The 17,693-nt window shown below is 48.7% G+C and overlaps 1 protein-coding gene across 1 annotated transcript in view; it reads left to right on the forward strand.

Moving 5' to 3' along the window:
- Window positions 1-17,693, forward strand: part of LOC137437548 (patatin like domain 8, phospholipase A2) — a 90,943-nt gene that overhangs the window by 34,672 nt on the left and 38,578 nt on the right. The window contains exon 5 of the mRNA XM_068131965.2: window positions 10,209-10,380. Within this exon, the coding sequence (XP_067988066.2) occupies window positions 10,209-10,380 (172 nt within the window). The remainder of the gene's footprint in view (window positions 1-10,208; window positions 10,381-17,693) is intronic.

A 17,693-nucleotide genomic window follows, 5' to 3' on the forward strand; every position in this document is an offset into this window, starting at 1 on the left:
TATAATGATTAATAATTCTGCGGCTCTCTGTCGGGAGTAACTAAAAAGCAAAACATGTGTTTTCAATTTGAAAGACCAGAACAAATGTGGGAGGGGGTCTTTACTAATCCCTTAGGGGGTCTTGTAGGAGCTGTGCTCCCACGTCAAACGGAAGAATGGACGCGACAAAAAGCTGGAATTCGTCCGAGTTTCTTTATTGTCACAAAACAACTCAGGTACTCTGAAAAGCCCGTTTATCGGGCAGCAATATATATACACACATTATCCCGGAGCGTTTGCCCGGGAAAGGCGAGAGGGGGCGTGGCCGGGCGTCCTGGCCGCGGCCTGGCAAGTCGAGGGTGGGCATGCCCGGGCATGCCCGGGCGTCCCGGACGCGGCCTTGCAAGTTGAGCGCGGGCCTGCCCGGGCGTCCTGGACGAGCCCGGCATGGTGATCGCTCCGCGTCCTTGGTAGGTGCAAGGCGATTGTGTAAATCCAGCGGTAGCCGCTACACACGTCCCCCCAGAATTGACTTGCACCGGCAGGGTCAATTTGAGGGGGGTCCTGATGACCCGGCCGAAGCGACCCCTGGCGGGTCGTGGGGGGGGGGGGGGGGTCCGGTGTGGTGGTGGGCGGTCGAGTGGGGGGCACCGTGGATGGGGGGCGGCCTCGCCGCGGCGGAAGGGCCAACCGTGGCGGTTGGTCGATGTCCACGTGCGCCGGCTTGAGGCGGTCCACCGCAATCCGGTCCGACGTGCCGCCGATGTCGATGACGAACGACTTGTCGTCCCGTCGCAGGACCCGGAAGGGCCCATCGTACGGCGGCCGAAGTGGCCCCCGATGTGCGTCATGACGCACAAAAACGTACTCCGCTGTGCGAAGCGCTGGGGGGACGTAGGACTGGGGGTCACCGTGGTGGGATGTTGGCACGGGGGCAAACCGTCGGGCGGCCTCCTGGAGGTCCGAGCGCTGGTGAGCTGTGGACCAGGGACTGGTAGCGTCGGGCACGAATTCGCCCGGGACGCGTAGCGCCTGGCCGTAGACAAGCTCGGCGGTGGATGCCCGGAGGTCCTCCTTGGGGGCCGTGCAGAGGCCCAAAAGGACCCACGGCAGCCGGTCGGCCCAACCGCCGTCCTGAAGGCCGGCCATGAGCGCGGCCTTCATGGAGCGGTGGAATCGCTCGCACAACCCGTTGGCTTGGGGGTGGTAGGCCATAGTACGGTGGAGCTTGACCCCCAGGTTGCGGGCGACCACGCCCCACAGCTCGGAGGTGAACTGCGGTCCGCGGTCCGACGAGATGTCCGCCGGTGCGCCGAAGCGGGCGACCCAGGTGGCGATGAAAGCCTGCGCCACGTCGGCGGTGGTGGTGGAGACGAGGGGAACGGCCTCCGGCCACCTGGTGGTCCTGTCCACCATGGTGAGCAGGTGTGTGAACCCCCGTGATGGGGGGAGGGGGCCCACCAGATCCACGTTGACGTGGTCGAAACGTCGTTCGGGCACGGTGAAAGGTGCCAGCGGGGCCTGGGTGTGTCGGTGGACCTTGGCCTGTTGGCAGGCTGTGCAGGTGCTGGTCCAATCGCGGACGTCCCGTCGAAGGCCGTGCCAGACGAATCGCGCCGACACCAGCTTCTGGGAAGCTTTCCGGCCCGGGTGGGAAAGGCCGTGGAGGGAGGCGAAGATGCGGCGTTGCCAGGTAACGGGCACGATGGGGCGAGGCTGGCCTTGGGAGACGTCGCAGAGCAGGACAGTGTCCGCGAAGGGGATGTCGGCCAGGCGGAGGCCCGTGTCCGCCGCCCGGAGGGCTTGCACCGTGGTGTCGGTGGTTTGGTCCGCCGCCATAAGCGTGAAGTCCACGCCGAGGTGGACCGCGTTCGCGCTGGCCCGAGAAAGACAGTCGGCCACGGCGTTGTTTTTGCCGGCGACGTGCCGGATGTCCGTGGTAAACTCCGACACGGCGGAGAGGTGGCGCTGTTGCCGGGCCGACCACGGCTCCGTGACCTTGGCCATTGCGTAAACCAATGGCTTGTGGTCGACGAACGCCGTGAAGGGTCGGCCCTCCAGGAGGTGGCGGAAATGGCGAATGGCCAGGTGTAGACCGAGGAGCTCACGGTCAAACGTGCTGTATTTGAGCTCGTTCGGCCGGAGCTGCCGGCTGAAAAAAGCGAGTGGCTGCCAAACCCCGTTCACCCATTGCTCATGTACGGCGCCCACCGCGTAGTCGGAGGCATCCGTGGTGAGGGCGATGGGAGCGTTGAGCACCGGGTGAGCGAGCAGTGTTGCGTCGGCGAGGGCCCGCTTTGAGCTTTGGAAGGCCGCGTCCATTGCTGCGGACCAGACGATGTCGTGCTTGGCCGGCTTGCTCCGGAGGGCTTCGTAGAGGGGCCGCATGAGTTGAGCAGCGCGGGGCACGAAGCGGTGATAGAAATTCACCATTCCCAGGAATTCCTGCAGGGCCTTTATGGAGCGGGGACGCGGAAACGTGGTGATGGCCTCGACCTTGGTTGGCAGCGGCACGGCCCCGTTCTTGGTGATGTGGTGGCCCAAAAAATCAATGGCCGTCGTGCCGAAGTGGCATTTGGCCGGGTTGACGATGAGGCCGTGCTCGCTGAGGCGCCCGAACAGTGTTCGGAGGTGGAAGAGGTGCTCGGCCCGGGACGTGCTGGCGACGAGGATGTCGTCCAGGTAAACGAAGAGGAACGGCAGGTCACGCAGCACGCCAACCATCAAGCGCTGGAACGCCTGAGCCGCGTTCTTGAGGCCAAACGGCATCCGTAGGAATTTGAATAAGCCGAACGGCGTGATGATGGCCGTTTTAGGGACGTCGGCCGCCCTGACAGGTACCTGGTGATATCCCCGTATGAGATCGATTTTTGAAAAAATGACCCGTCCTGCCAGACGGGCGAAGAAGTCTTGTATGTGCGGGATCGGATACCTGTCGGGGGTGGTAGCGTCGTTAAGGCGGCGGTAGTCGCCACATGGGCGCCAGCCGCCCCCTGGCTTTGGGACGATGTGTAGTGGCGAAGCCCACGCGCTATCGGAGCGCCGCACGATGCCGAGTTGTTCCAAAGCGTCGAACTCGGCTTTGGCCACGGCGGGCTTGGCTGGGTCGAGGCGGCGGGCTCTGGCGTAGACCGGCGGGCCCGTGGTTGGTATGTGGTGCTCGATCCCATGTCGTACTGCGACGGCCGAAAACGTCGGCCGCGTGAGGGCCGGGAACTCCGTGAGCAGGCGAGCAAACTCGTTCGCCGCCGGGAGGGCGCATGCCCGCTCGGTCGGAGCGGAGCTGCTCAATGTGCATACCAGGGAGCTGAAGGTCTCGGCGTTGATGAGGCGACGCCGTTGGACGTCCACCAGCAGTCCGTGTGCGCAGAGGAAGTCGGCGCCTAGCAGAGCCATGGGCACGTTTGCGGTTACAAACGTCCAAGTAAAGCGTTGGCCGCCGAAGCAGAGGGTGACGTTGCGCGGGCCGAAGGTGCGGATGGCCGATCCGTTGGCCGCAACCAAGGAGGGGCCGCAAACCGCGGACTGCCTGTCCTGATCAGAGGCGGGTATGACGCTCAGTTGGGCGCCGGTGTCGCACAGGAAGCACCGTCCGGACGCTTTGTCCGTGATGAAAAGTAAGTTGCCCGTGTGGCCGGCGCTCATAGCTGGTAATGAACGCCGGCCCGGCCGTTTCCCAGCCTGCCGAAGGTGCACGGGGGTCGTCATGTCCGGGCCTTCTGTCCGAACCTGGCATGATAGTAACACCACGCTTGGTCAGGTGGAGGCCCCGTTCGTCGTGCTGGAGGTGGTCGGCTCGGCGTAGCGGCCGCCAATTGCGTCGGCAGTTCGGTCGTCGAACGTGCCGGGTGCTCGGGCGCCATGGGCGTTGCGTCGGACGGCGGTGGGCCCCAGGTCGCTGCTGCAATGCGTTGGCCTGCCGCGGAGATCTTGTCGGCTTTCCTGGCGAGGGCGCGGGGATCCGTGATCGTCGTGCTCGCCAGGGCGAGGCGTACCGGGCTAGGCAGCTGACGGAGGAACAGCTCCCGGAACAGGAATGCCGGAGAGTGCTCGCCGAGCAGCGAAAGCATGTAGTCCATTCGCTCGGACGGGCGAGTGTCGCCGAGCTCGGGCAGGTCGAGCAGGCGCCATGAGCGTTCCGCCGATGGGAGGGCGAAAGCATCGAGGAGGAGCTTTTTAATCGCGCCGTATTTGTCAGCGGCTGGCGGGCTCTCGAGGAGGCTCAGGGCGCGGGCCGCGGTGGCTGAACCGAGCGCTGCTACCACATGGTGGAAGCGGGTGTCGTCGGCCGTGATGCCTCGCAGGGCGAACAGGGAGTCCGCCTGGGCGAACCAAACTGCCGCGTGAGCCTCCCAGAAGGTAGGCAGTTTAAGGGCAACTGCCGTGTCCATGTCGGTAGGTCACCAATGTAGGAGCTGTGCTCCCACGTCAATCGGAAGAATGGACGCGACAAAAAGCTGGAATTCGTCCGAGTTTCTTTATTGTCACAAAACTACTCTGGTACTCTGAAAAGCCCGTTTATCGGGCAGCAATATATATACACACATTATCCCGGAGCGTTTGCCCGGGAAAGGTGAGAGGGGGCGTGGCCGGGCGTCCCGGCCGAGGCCTGGCAGGTTGAGCGCGGGCCTGCCCGGGCGTCCTGGACGAGCCCGGCATGGTGATCGCTCCGCGTCCTTGGTCGGTGCAAGGCGATTGTGTAAACCCAGCGGTAGCCGCTACAGTCTTGTTATTGTTTGTCATATAATGATTAGGGATGGAACAATTGCCTGTCATAGACTATTTTTCAATGTTTGTTGTGTATAGACACTAATTGGAAATATAGAGTAGAGAAAATAATGTGATGAGGGTTAATGATAGAAGATAGATTTTAATCCCAGGTTAAAAAATACACTCCTTTTTTTTTTTCTGCTTTTCTCTTTTTTTGTATACAGAGTCGAGGTTCATGGAAGAGCTATAACACGAAACAGATTAAGATGTAAGAGAACAAAAGGAACAGTAGAGCGAGAGAGGGTGAGGGTGAACACCAATTGCAGGGTTTAAGGACAAGATACAGGGAGACATGGAAAAATAATGGGTGTGAGGAGGAATGGGGGGGGGGGGGGGGGGCAGGAAAGGATGCATGACGTGGACAAAATGGATACAGAATGAAACTCTCAGGAAGGAAAACTGGAAATTTGGAAGGAGGATGGGTTGGGGGTGGGCGTGGGTTAATGGAGTTTTAAAATATAGTTTTGGATTGGGGATGATCTGAGATGGTGGTGAAAACCTGTCTTGGAGGATTATTAAGGAATGTGTCAAAGTTCTAAAAATTGACTTTTGCTTGAGGTATGTCAAATTGCATTTATGGCGCTCAATAGTGGGTTGTCATATTGTATACAGGGATTACTCAGACTTGGATTACGACAATTACTCAGATTTCGTTCAGGACAACCTTTCAGGTCAAAATGCATAACGATGTCAGTTCAATTAAATCCCTACCTGTGACTGACATCAATGCTGTTTTTATTTTTTATTTTTTTTGCCCCATTCAACATATTGCACACGTGTTGACTGTTGAACTCTGCAGATGAAGCCGAGTCATAAACAATATGATGCTGTATTTTCAAGTTTGAAAGCAGTGTGACACTGTCAAAATTCAGGACATCGATGACTAAAAGTAGAAGTGTATGTGCATCACGCTTTTCTTGCCTCTGCCGACAAAGTCGCCGGAGGCATTATGTTTTCGTATTGTCCGTCCGGCGGTCCGTCCTTCCTTCCGTCCGTACGTCCATCCGTCCGTCCATCCGTCCGTCCATCTGGGCTAAACTCAGCAACCATATGTCCGATTGAGACAAAACTTTCAGGGTAGGAGTGACACCCATGCAGAATGTTTGTATGATAATTGTGACGTCATAGGTCACGTGGTATGGCAGCCATCTTGGATTAAAAGCAAATAATTAAAAAAATTGTTTCTCGGAAACCGCTGAATGGAAAAATTTAAACTTAGCACATTGTCAAGTACTCCCAATGGGGAACAACAGCATGATAATGATATCATAGGTGAAGTGGTATACCAGCCAAAAATGTTTCAATCAAATTACTTATCCTAAAAATCTGAAATTGCATGCACATGATCTATGACCCATTTGTATTGAAATATTAAATTTATGACATAGGTGACATGGTTTGGCATCCATTTTGGATTGAAGGAAAATATGAAATAATTATATCTCTGAAACCGCTCACCCTATCGATGTGAAATTTTACAAATATCATCTAACAGCACTGTTGCATATAGTTTGAAAATGATGATGTCATGGGTCACGTGGTTTGGCAGCCATCTTGGATAGAAAAACGAACCTTATCTGATCAACACAAAACTTCACAAATGTGATCCACTACCCATACATATGCAGAGTGATGGCATCTTCCCATTGTGGGACTATACGGAGGCATATTGGTGACAGTCGCATTGTTCTAGTTTTTCTAAAGGGTTCCTGTTGTCATGGAATAATAAAAAATGCTACCATTGGAAGTTAATAAAAAATGCTACCATTGGAAGTTAATAATTCATTTACTTCGAACAAAAAATTGGTTCCCCTTATAAGCATATAACAAGAAGAAAAAATGTCATAGCCCCCATGGTTTTTGTAATTTTGCTGTACGGCGTTAAAAAGGCCGTCAGTCGGCCATTTTTGATCAGATCACAAAATTAAGTGAGGTGCATGTGTATGCCATCATGTACTCTGCTTGTGCTAAGTTTGAACAAAATCAGACAATGCATGTTCAATAAATGGTTGGGGACAAGTTTAAGTAACAAAATGGCTCCCAGTCGGCCATCTTGGATCTGATCTCAAAAGAAAATGACGTGCATATTGATTGTTACGTGTGTGGGGGGGGGGGGGGGCGGGGGCGGGGGGGAGGTAATGAAATACCTTAGTCGAGATAGAATTGTGTAGGTTTAGTGTGCTCCGTATGCCGTTACCTCGATGTACCTAGGATGTCCGTGTAAGCGTATATGTGTCTCCATACGAGGGGTGGAGCTCTGCTAATTAGTTAGGGCATAAGGATAAATTCCCAGTGTGTAACTGCCTCTATGATTTTTCCCTTTGTTCTTACAAAATTTACTAGGCCAGCCAACCATTTGGCACATAATTAAAACAACATAATCACCGACGGTACCCAGATACTACTACCCCACCAGCCGAATCTTCTCGATGGGCATCAAGAATAGCCGTGAGGCCACTCCCCAAAGGACAATTGGTTGGAATGATTCGACGGCGCTCCGTGATTAGAGCGCGCTTGAAGTCAGAGGGAACTTTCTAGAACGGGGAAAAGAAAAGGCGAAGCGACCGCCATTTTCGTTCTCCCTGTCCTGGGTTCGTGGCAGGCGGTCACAGTTTGGCCCGTGTTTGCTCTCTGTTCTGGGCTACGCGGCAGGTGATCACAATTCCTTCGCCCTCTCTGTTCCGGCGTTCATGTGGGTTGGACACTTGTACCTCTGGCTCTCGGCTGCGGATGGTTTGTGTGCACTCCTGGGAAGTTCAGGACTGTTGGAGCTCAGTGCAGCAGAACGAGAAGGACCAAGGGAGGAGCTCATGCCTGTTGCCTCGCGCCGGCGGCTGGCGGTGGACCCGACTTAACGCCAACGCGTGTTTTCCCGCACAAGTACGCGGGACCTGTGACGGCACCAAATCCTTGTTGAGAGCGGAGTTAAGTGGCTGCACACCATATGACATTTATTTTTCTTTTCATCTTTCCCTTGTTCGTGTCTTTGTGTCTCAGTGGAGGATCCTCATCCAGGAATTATAGATCTTACCTCACCTTTCATTTTTATTGCCTGCATTATTTTCATTGAGCCTTTATTTGTTGCATTTTCAATTTATTGTGTCTTGTACGTTTATTTGTCTCTGGTTTCGGAAAACCCTCGCCGCGTCCGTCCGTTCAATTAAGATGACAAGACCTCCGTTTCCCTCGCACGCCATATAAAGGGACCGCCATATTTTCGGCTCGTACGCCTCGGAGTTAAAACTCGGTCGGCCATCCGTCACCCTAGGATCTTAACACCGGGGACGCGACAAAATATGTAAGCCATCAAACATTATCCGTGTGCCGAGTTTGAACAACGTCGGTAAATGCATGTCCGAGAAAAGATTGAGGACGTGTTCAACATCTGATTTATTTTTTTTTACAACAAAAATGACGACCGGTCAGCCATCTTTGATCGCATCGCGAAACAAAATGATGTGCATGTGTATACCATCATGTATTGTCTTTGTGCCAAGTATGAACAAAATTGGTCCATACATGTCCGAGATACGTTTACAGAAGGACGGATGGACAAGACCCAATCCATAAACCCCCGTTTTGGACGACCAAGTCCAACGGGGGAGGGGGAGGGGAGGAGGGAGGCTAATAACACCTGTTTTGGAAGCCCGTCTATCCGGGAGGGATGAGGAAGAAGCAGGATTTGGAGCTTTAATGTAGCGTTTCCAACGGTAGGACAGGAGGAAATCTTTAGAATAAAGTGTGGCTGACACAGAAGGAGCACACCAAATTATGTACAGTACTGTATAGTAATACTTCCCAAAGCAATTGAAGTAATACTCATAATACTTCCCAAGAATCATAGTACACGAAAGAGACACACAGACAACAACAGCCGCAACAACAACAACACTGCGTGTTTATAAAAGATCCTTTTTCGGGTGTTTCATTTCATTTTACATATTCGTTGAGACTTACAGATTTACATGCAATATGTTTGTGAAGTGCAACATGCTGCATTCTGATTAAGCCCGTCAGCAAAGTGCTGGGTAGTCACGACTACGTACCTCTGCTACAGGTGGACGGAGGTTGTTTTCACCTCTGTTTGTCTGTCTCTGTGAGCAGGACATCTCAAAAAGGTATGTATGGATTTGGCTGATATTTGGTGGACATGTTGGGTGTGTGACAAGGTCGAATTTATTTGATTTTCATGAAGATCCTGATCCAGATGAGATACTAGAATTTTATGTCTCGGTGATTCTTCACCATTGAGAGATATTCACCTCCATGTCATTTAGAACTACTCTCACCAAGATCAGAGGAGAGATTGTGAGATTCTGCTCTTGAATTTTTGGCCAAAGCTTCATTTTGTATAATAATGATGGACACTCATATTGAAGAAGGATACTCAGTTAATCTTGAACAGAAAGCGATTGAGAGGGCAATTGGCCGACGAGATTTGACCTGCACCCTATAAAACATGCCTGGGATATGCTTTTGAGAACATTCCAGAAGTTCTACGAATGGGTTCAACTTTCCTCAACAAGGTATAGTGGGATGTAAAGGTATAGCCAAAGCATTACTGTCTCATAGGATACAAATGTGGTTGTAATGATTATGTGTAATGGATGCAGAAATCGATTCGTTAAAATTATTTTGATCATGCTGAAGTTTGCTTGGGGTGATGCACTTCCTGTTCACTTCAAGGTTTCATTAATGGCTTTATGAAATTTTCCTTTCTTTTCTCTTATTTTCCACATGGTAAACTGTGTATGAACACAAACAGCTGGTCAACAAATGGCACAGCATGGAACACCCCGTTGTTGGAAATCTGGTTTTAATGTTATGTTTGAAGAAAATAATTGAATTCTTAGTTGTTATTTTTGTGTTGCATTTTTATTTGTTCTTTTTTTTCTTTCAAACCTTGATTTGTGTTTCACTTTAAAGAATAAATCCAATGTCCATCTGATCATAAATATTACATACCGGTTACCGGTACTTGGTAGTTTTCGATATGAATGTAACGTGATGCTAATCTGCATGAAAATGACCCTAACCCTGAGCAGTCATAAAAACCAAAAGTTTCTCTGTTGGTACTGATGTTATGCTGGGCTATGTATGTACAACAGAGAAGTTGTAATTTTCCGTAATCGACCTGCGTCAGAGTGAAGGTCCGTCCAGGATTGTAACCCTCGCTAAAGAAACTGCTTTGGTATAACCGACACACTGCATAGAGTATGGTGCGTAAAACAACGGGTCTGACAATTGGCCTGTTTTGCATTCACATCTGAACCCCTGCCTTGTAATGCTGGGAACCGAAGTGCAAATCCAATATTCCAAAAGTATTTCTCCAGTGTGTTTTTTCCCTCTTGGTAATTCATGTAAAGTCCTGTCTTGTACGTGATTTGTGTACAAGCTCCTGCTGAGGTCAATATTTAAAACGCAAATGCGGATTTTAAGACCAATGTTCTGCTTGGCAGGGGCCATCCTTGCTTTCATGATCGGAATATATCACATCCCGCTGCAGCAGTGCCATGACATGTATCGACAATTGGCTTCCGACATCTTCAGGCAGAATGTTATCTTGGGTGCAGTCAAGATGGGGTGGAGCCACGCCTTCTATGACAGCCAGGCATGGGAGCGACTGCTTCGGTGAGGAAACTCCGCACAAAATGTTTCACATTGCAGCAATACCTAATAATGAAAATTGCATATAATCAGCCTGTTGCTTTAATAAAGCACACGATCTCCATGACTCTCCTCACTTTGTGTACTGGTCTCATATTAATCTTTTTTTTTTTTTCATGTTGAGCCCAGGTTTGTTGACCTACCACCCTTTGTTGTACTGTTCTTCCATGAGCTTGGACCTCTTTGTTAAATATATAATAAACCCCGAAGTGACCAGAGCCAGTGCTGCTGCTTAGTTCCCATGAAATTAGCTATAATTAGACTTCGTGTCCGAGCCCATGAAAGGTAAAACGGAATCTTATTTTATCTTTGGATTCTGTCTGTTTGTAGAACTTTGTGAGATTGCTTTGGTAACTTTGGACAAGCGAGCTCAAAATAATGTGACGTGATCAACCCTATGGTCTTTCAATCCACAGTGCATGGGCATTGTTGCATCGCCAGAGTACTCACCTAGATGCTTCCTCTTATAAAGATACTGTGGGATGTTTACTGATCAAAATCAAAACGGTCTCTGACTCTGACCATCTGACCAAAATTATCTCTGACCATCAGTTTAGAATTCTTCCCAGCTACTCGAGTCTGGACATACTTCTTCTGCTTCTCCTCTCTCAGAAATGGTTGGTGGCCCTCAATATCAAAGAAGAGGTTAGGATCATCGCCTTGGATATGTCTTCGGCAATCGACGCAGTCTGGCATCCTGCTTTGTTTGCCAAGCTCTCCTCTGGCTGTGACAAAGAAGACCACCTTAATTCCTGGATTTCTGATTTCCTTCACTCACGCAGCTAATGTATTCCCATCAATGGATCCCTCTCCTCCCCTCTTCTCTTGCCTCGCAGTGGATGCTGCAGTCCCCAAGACAGTGCGGTTGGACTAATCTTGTTCCTCATCGATATTAATTACCTCTCCGATACTCTGAAATACTCTCTACTCCTTTTTGCAGACTACTCCACTTTGTGTCATAAAGTATCTCATCGCTCTGCTAGGCAGACAGCTTTTGCATCTCTCTCTCTCTCTCTCTCTGCTGATCTGGAAAACATGAGACTCTGTGGTTTGATAAATGGAACATATCCTTCAATCCTGGAAAATGTCAATCTCACAATATAATTCCAGAATGATCATCAAACAAACCCACCAATAGATCTATTGTCCTTGCTCATCCACTGGAAGAGGTTCAGTCTCTTGAACTTCTAGGCTTCACCGATCAGCTACGGCCTTTACTGGGCCCATCACAGAGTAAATCTATTCGGTGTCAACCCCTCCAAAGCCAGCCCCAGATTGGGCATTCTATGTCAATCCAAGTCTTTCCTCTCAAAATCAGAGCTACTCATAGTCTACAAGGCCTTTGGCCATAGCTCAATGGAGTATTGGTGTCTGCTATGGGCTAGGGCCAGAGCTTCCTATCTGTCTCTCTTGGATTATGTCGAATATAAAGGTCTCAAAATTATTGGAATCTCCCGTGATGAGGCCGACACACAAGGTCTGTGGCTATCACATTGCAGGCAGGTCAGCATTCTCTCCTTTATCTACTCTTCTCCAACATTATTCTCATCTCCCAGTCCTCTGACCCTCCCCAGCAACTCCTGGATGCATACGTTGTTCCAGTAACCCCCTCCTAGTGAAACTTCCAAAAATCCAGGCCGACTGCTTCACCGCAACTCTTTTATTCCTCACTTCTCCTGTCTATGGTAATAGGTACACCGTATCCCTGCGCATCGTAAGAGCGTGACCAAGGGTTGGCGTCAGGAAGGGCATCCGGCCATAAAAAAAACATTGCCTCAAACAGGGAACCATGATTGTCATGGGGCCCGCAAGGCTAACCCCCGTTCTGGCGGGGAAAATGGCCTTAAAAAAAAACGATCATTCAATTCATTCATTCTCCTGTCTATGGCACCACCTACCAGAGGCTGTTCTGTCTCACTCTTCCCTGCAGGACTTCCAGCAAGCAGTGTACCGTCATCTCTTGTCATCCCCAACTCTGACCTTTGATCTTTGTTAACCACTCTCCAAACTCCACCATTTTACTTGCTAGTTTCAGTGTTTCCTACCCAACTCCCTTTCCTCTTCTCCTGTTCATTCATTCCCTTGATGTCCCCCCCCCCCCCCCCCCAATGTCATTTCTGCCTTTCTCTTCCATGAGTTTCACTCCTGTGAAGCAAATAAGTAAAGTGCAAGTGCACCAGGCAGATAGCTTAACTAACATCCCCCTCCAAAGGATAGCGTCCTGCATGAAATACGGCCTCCTGCTGACACCATCAGAAACATTTTTGCCCCTCTTTTTCTGCAATGTATACCTAGTTTTTGTGTGCACACAGAAGATTGATCCTGTTAAGAGGAACACTGATAATATTAATCTTGATAAGCCAAACAGCACTTTCATTTCGTTATGAGGTCCAGAAATCTACCTTGTGTTACAGGAACACTAAAATGTGATGTATCTTTCAACAAAATGTACGATTTTTGCTATTTCGATATTCCATTCTCTCATTCTTGTTTGGACCTGGGTTACTATAGCCTAATTATTCAAGTGAGTACACCTAATCAACTTTTGACAGTCTTGTGTTTCAAATGATTGCATGCCCAATGCCATATATTTAGTACCATCTATTTGCCCAAAGCCATTTGAAAACATGTATTTGCTACTACATTGCACTACGCACAGCAAAAGGAGCAATTGTTGCAGCTTTGCAGGCTAATGGTTGTCATATTGGAAGACCTTGGAACATACTTACTTAGTTGAGAGCAGTGAGATATTGCTGAACCTGGGTATTGATTTGGGGATGGTAGATCAGCCATGCATGCATCATTTAGAGGGAGATAATTTGGAGATGATTTGAAAATGAGCTGTAGGATATGCAAGTATAGCGTTCTCTGCGTTCTTGATCCTGTCTTGTGCTAATACACTGCCTGCGTTTTTTTTCCACGGGAGCGATCTAGCAACATGTTTTGTTGTGGTTGTATACAGTGATTTGTTGCCAACAACACAAATTAAACTAGAACGGCACTCGGTAGAGCGCGTACCTCACGTAGGCTGAACGGTTTACATTTTCTATCCCACTGATAGGCCGGATCTGGATCCGGGCCTGAACCAAAATCTAATTGCTTGTTCTTGTCGCCTAACCAACTCATTCACCTAGTTTTGTCATGATCCATCCACAATTTTTGAAATATCATGCTATATACAGTGCATTCAGAAAGTATTCAGACCCCTTCACTTTTTTCACATTTTGTTATGTGCTGAAATCGTTTCACGCCTTATGCTGAAATCGTTTAAATTCATTTTTCCCCTCATCAATCTACACTCAATACCTCATAATGCCAAAGAGAATGAAAGCCCACAGAATCTTGTTTCTCACAGTCTGAGAGTCCTTTTGGGTGCTTTTTTGCAAACCCCAAGCGGCCTTTCATGTGTCTTTCACTGAGGATAGGCTCTCTCTCTCTGACTCTCTCTCTCTCTCTCTCTGACTCTCTCTCTCTCTCTCTCTCTCTCTCTCTCTCTCTGACTCTCGCTCTCCCTCTCTCTCTGACTCTCTCTCTCTCTCTGACTCTCTCTCTCTCTGACTCTCTCTCTCTCTGACTCTCTCTCTCTCTGACTCTCTCTCTCTCTCTCTCTCTCTCTCTCTCTGACTCTCTCTCTCTCTCTGACTCTGTGGTTTGATAAATGGAACATATCCTTCAATCCTGGAAAATGTCAACCCACAATATAATTCCAGAATGATCATCAAACAAACCCACCAATAGATCTATTGTCCTTGCTCATCCACTGGAAGAGGTTCAGTCTCTTGAACTTCTAGGCTTCACCGATCAGCTATGGCCTTTACTGGGCCCATCACAGTAAAGGCCTCTCTCTCTCTCCGTCTGGCCACTCTGCCATAAAGCCCAGATCGGTGGAGTGTTGCAGTGATGGTTGTCCTTCTGGAAGTTTCTCCCATCTCCACACAGGATCTCTGGAGCTCAGCCAGAGTGACCATCGGGTTCTTGGTCACCTCTCTTACCAAGGCCCTTCTCCCCCGATTGCTCAGTTTGGCCGGGCGGCTAGCTCTCGGAAGACCCCTGGTTGTTCCAAACTTCTTCCATTTAAGAATTATGGAGGCCACTGTGCTCTTGGGAACCTTCAATGCAGCAGAGATTTTTTTGTCGGCTTCCCCAGATCTGTGCCTCGACACAATCCTGTCTCTGAGCTCTGCAGGCAGTTCCTTCGACCTCATGGCTTGGTTTTTGCTCTGATATGCATTGTCAGCTGTGAGACCTTATATAGACAGGTGTGTGCCTTTCCACATCATGTCCAATCAATTGAATTTACCACAGGTGGACTCCAATCAAGGTGTAGAAACATCTCAAAGATGATCAAGAGAAATGGGAGGCACCTGAGCTAAATTTCAGGTGTCATAGCAAAGGGTCTGAATACTTATGTCAATGTGATATTTAAGTTTTTTCTTTTTAATAAATTTGCAAAACTTTCTAAAATCCTGTTTTCTCTTTGTCATTATGGGGTATTGAGTGTAGATTGATGAGGGGAAAAATGAATTTAAACGATTTCAGCATAAGGCTGCAACATAACAAAATGTGAAAAAAGTGAAGGGGTCTGAATACATTCTGAATGCACTGTGTATAGGTTAAATGGCACTTAGGTGGAATTTGTTTTGACAGCCATTAATTAGATGTATTGGCCGATGTATGTTCCAAGTTTCAGCTAGTTTCAATGTATAGCCTTTGAGATATGAGTGCCAACACATTTTGGGTAGACGAACGGATGGACGGGCTGACAGACACCAACATGCATTTGAGGGTTTTCTTAAAACTCAAGAATGCGTAAACGGACGTTGCTGAAATTTGGAACATATTACCTCGACTTACGAAGCATTTACTTCTGACATTTGCAGCCAATTTCGTCCAGTAGAAGCCGAGAAACGAATTTTCAGTCTCTATGTTAAAGTTGCATACTGGACAGGTGCTGGGCTAGCATGTGATGATCCCTGGTGTTGGGCTAGCGGCTAGGGTGCCGGCTTAGGATCCAAGGATCCTGGGTTCGAATCCCGGTCGATCGCTGAATTAACGCCAGGGGGGTTGACTCAGCCTGTCATCCTTCCGAGGTCGGCTAATTGAGTACCAGTTCACTGGTAATTCCCTGTTTGTCGTTAAAGGCGGCAAAAAGGGTTGGCGTCAGGAAGGGCATCCGGCCGTAAAACATTGCTTCAAATAGGGGACCGAAAAACAACAACAACCACGGTTCCCGAAAAAGGCCAACCCCCGCTTTGCGGGGAAAAATGGCCTCTAAAGGTGGTTTTTTTTTTTATGTTAAAGTTGCAGTCAGAGAAACGATCCCTTTTATAAAGGGAGGGGAGCTTTGTGCCTCCCTTGATAATGGAATGCACCATAAGGAATAAGAATGTATGTTAATACACAAAAGGTTATAGCAAGTAATATAAACATCTATAGGTAAAGCTATATGCCAAAGTTGAAAGTGAGATTGCATCCCAAATTGACTGACTATCTGGACACTGCTCGGTCGTGAATCTACTGATTTGGACACACGTCTGACAATGTGAACCCACTAAGATCACACAAGAGGTTCTTGGCTTGAACCACCTTTAGAGGCCATTTTCCCCGCAGAGCAGGGGTTGGCCTTTTTCGGGCACCGTGGTTCCCTTTTTGAAGCAATGTTTTATGGCCGGATGCTCTTCCTGCCGCCAACCCTGTTGGTCGCCTCTTGCGACACACGGAATGACCAGTGAGCTGGTACTCAAAGCGAAGGACCGAATTCGAATTTGGTGTATGGGTGCAACTAGGCATATGGAAGAACCCTATTGAAAATTAGGTCGCCACGTCAAAATCCAAGATGGCCGCCGCCATGTATGTCTGATGCCATGTATGTCTGAAACTTGTGAGCGGAATATCTTGAAAAATAAGCGAAGTCCCAACTTCTAATCTGGTGTGTGGGTGTATCTAGACATAAGGCAGAACGCTATTGAAAATTGGGTCGCCACGTCAAATGACTATGGTCTTGGCTTAAAAAAAAAATAACCACCTTTAGAGGCGATGTATCTACGCATTCTTGGCTTAAAGCATCAAAATCCCTGACTCTATAAAGTCCAGAGCCCAGCTGGTTATCCAGGTAGTCAGAAAATCAGACACCCACTTTCAAATTACTAAAGTTATTACTTTACACTTATAACTGTTTTAGCCGTTATTATTCATTAAATGTTGAAGTAATTGTTGTGCATGTGTATGTGATTGTTTCCATCTCTGTTAATTATTTTATATCTTTGAGTTGTTTAGTTGAAGTCATTAAACTGTTGAACAGCATGTCCCAATCCAAGCAGGCCAGGAGCCTTTGTTGCTGTATGCATGAAATATATCGCCCATCTGCTCACCACACTCATTTCTATTCTACTGTAGTAGAAACATTGTGGTTTATACAGCTTTTGGCATGAGTTAAATCCCCACACATCAGTCCAAAACGAATAGAGTTTATCTTCCATCAGGCTTTGCAGCTGATGGGTTTTTTTTTTTCTTCTTCTTTTAATTGAAGAGGACTAAATGAAATGAAAAGGAAAATGTTTGACAAACTTTTAACAGCACACTGAAGCAAATTGTCTCACATGTATGCAATTCTACTGATGTCTTGTATCTAATATAATGTATCGTAGTTATCTTTGCAAATAAGCCTGGTGTTGGCTTAACGGTTAAGGTGTCTGGCTTGAGATCTTAGGGTCTTGAGTTTGTGCACCCGTCGTGCTGTTGAATTAACACCATGTGGGTTGACTCAGCCTGTCATCTTTCTGAGGTCGGCAAAATGAGTACCAGCTAACTGGGAATAAAGAGGCATTGCATCAGCAGCAGCCCCGCCCCCAGAAAATGATGCAACTAGCAGCCACAGGCTGCACACGAACCACGCGAACCACATAATGTCCTGGTTTCCTATTTCTAATTATGCTTTCATTTTTGTGTCCCCCGTCGCACCACGGAGCGAAAGGGGGACTATGGTTTTCCCCTCCGTCTGTGTGTGCGGACGTGCGTGCGTAAGCGAAGGACCGAATTCTAATTTGTTGTGTGGGTGCAACTAGGCATATGGAAGAACCCTATTGAAAGTTAGGTCGCCACGTCAAAATCCAAGATGGCCGCCGCCATGTGTGTCTGACGCCATGTATGCCTGAAACTTGTGAGCGGAATATCTTGAAAACTAAACGAACTACTAACTTCTAATCTGGTGTGTGGGTGTATCTACGCATAAGGAAGAACGCTATTGAAAATTGGGTCGCCAGGTCAAAATCCAAGAT

This window comes from Myxine glutinosa, chromosome 12, assembly GCF_964187855.1.
Source record: "Myxine glutinosa chromosome 12, kmMyxGlut1.1, whole genome shotgun sequence".
NCBI classification, from domain to species: Eukaryota; Metazoa; Chordata; class Myxini; order Myxiniformes; family Myxinidae; genus Myxine; species Myxine glutinosa.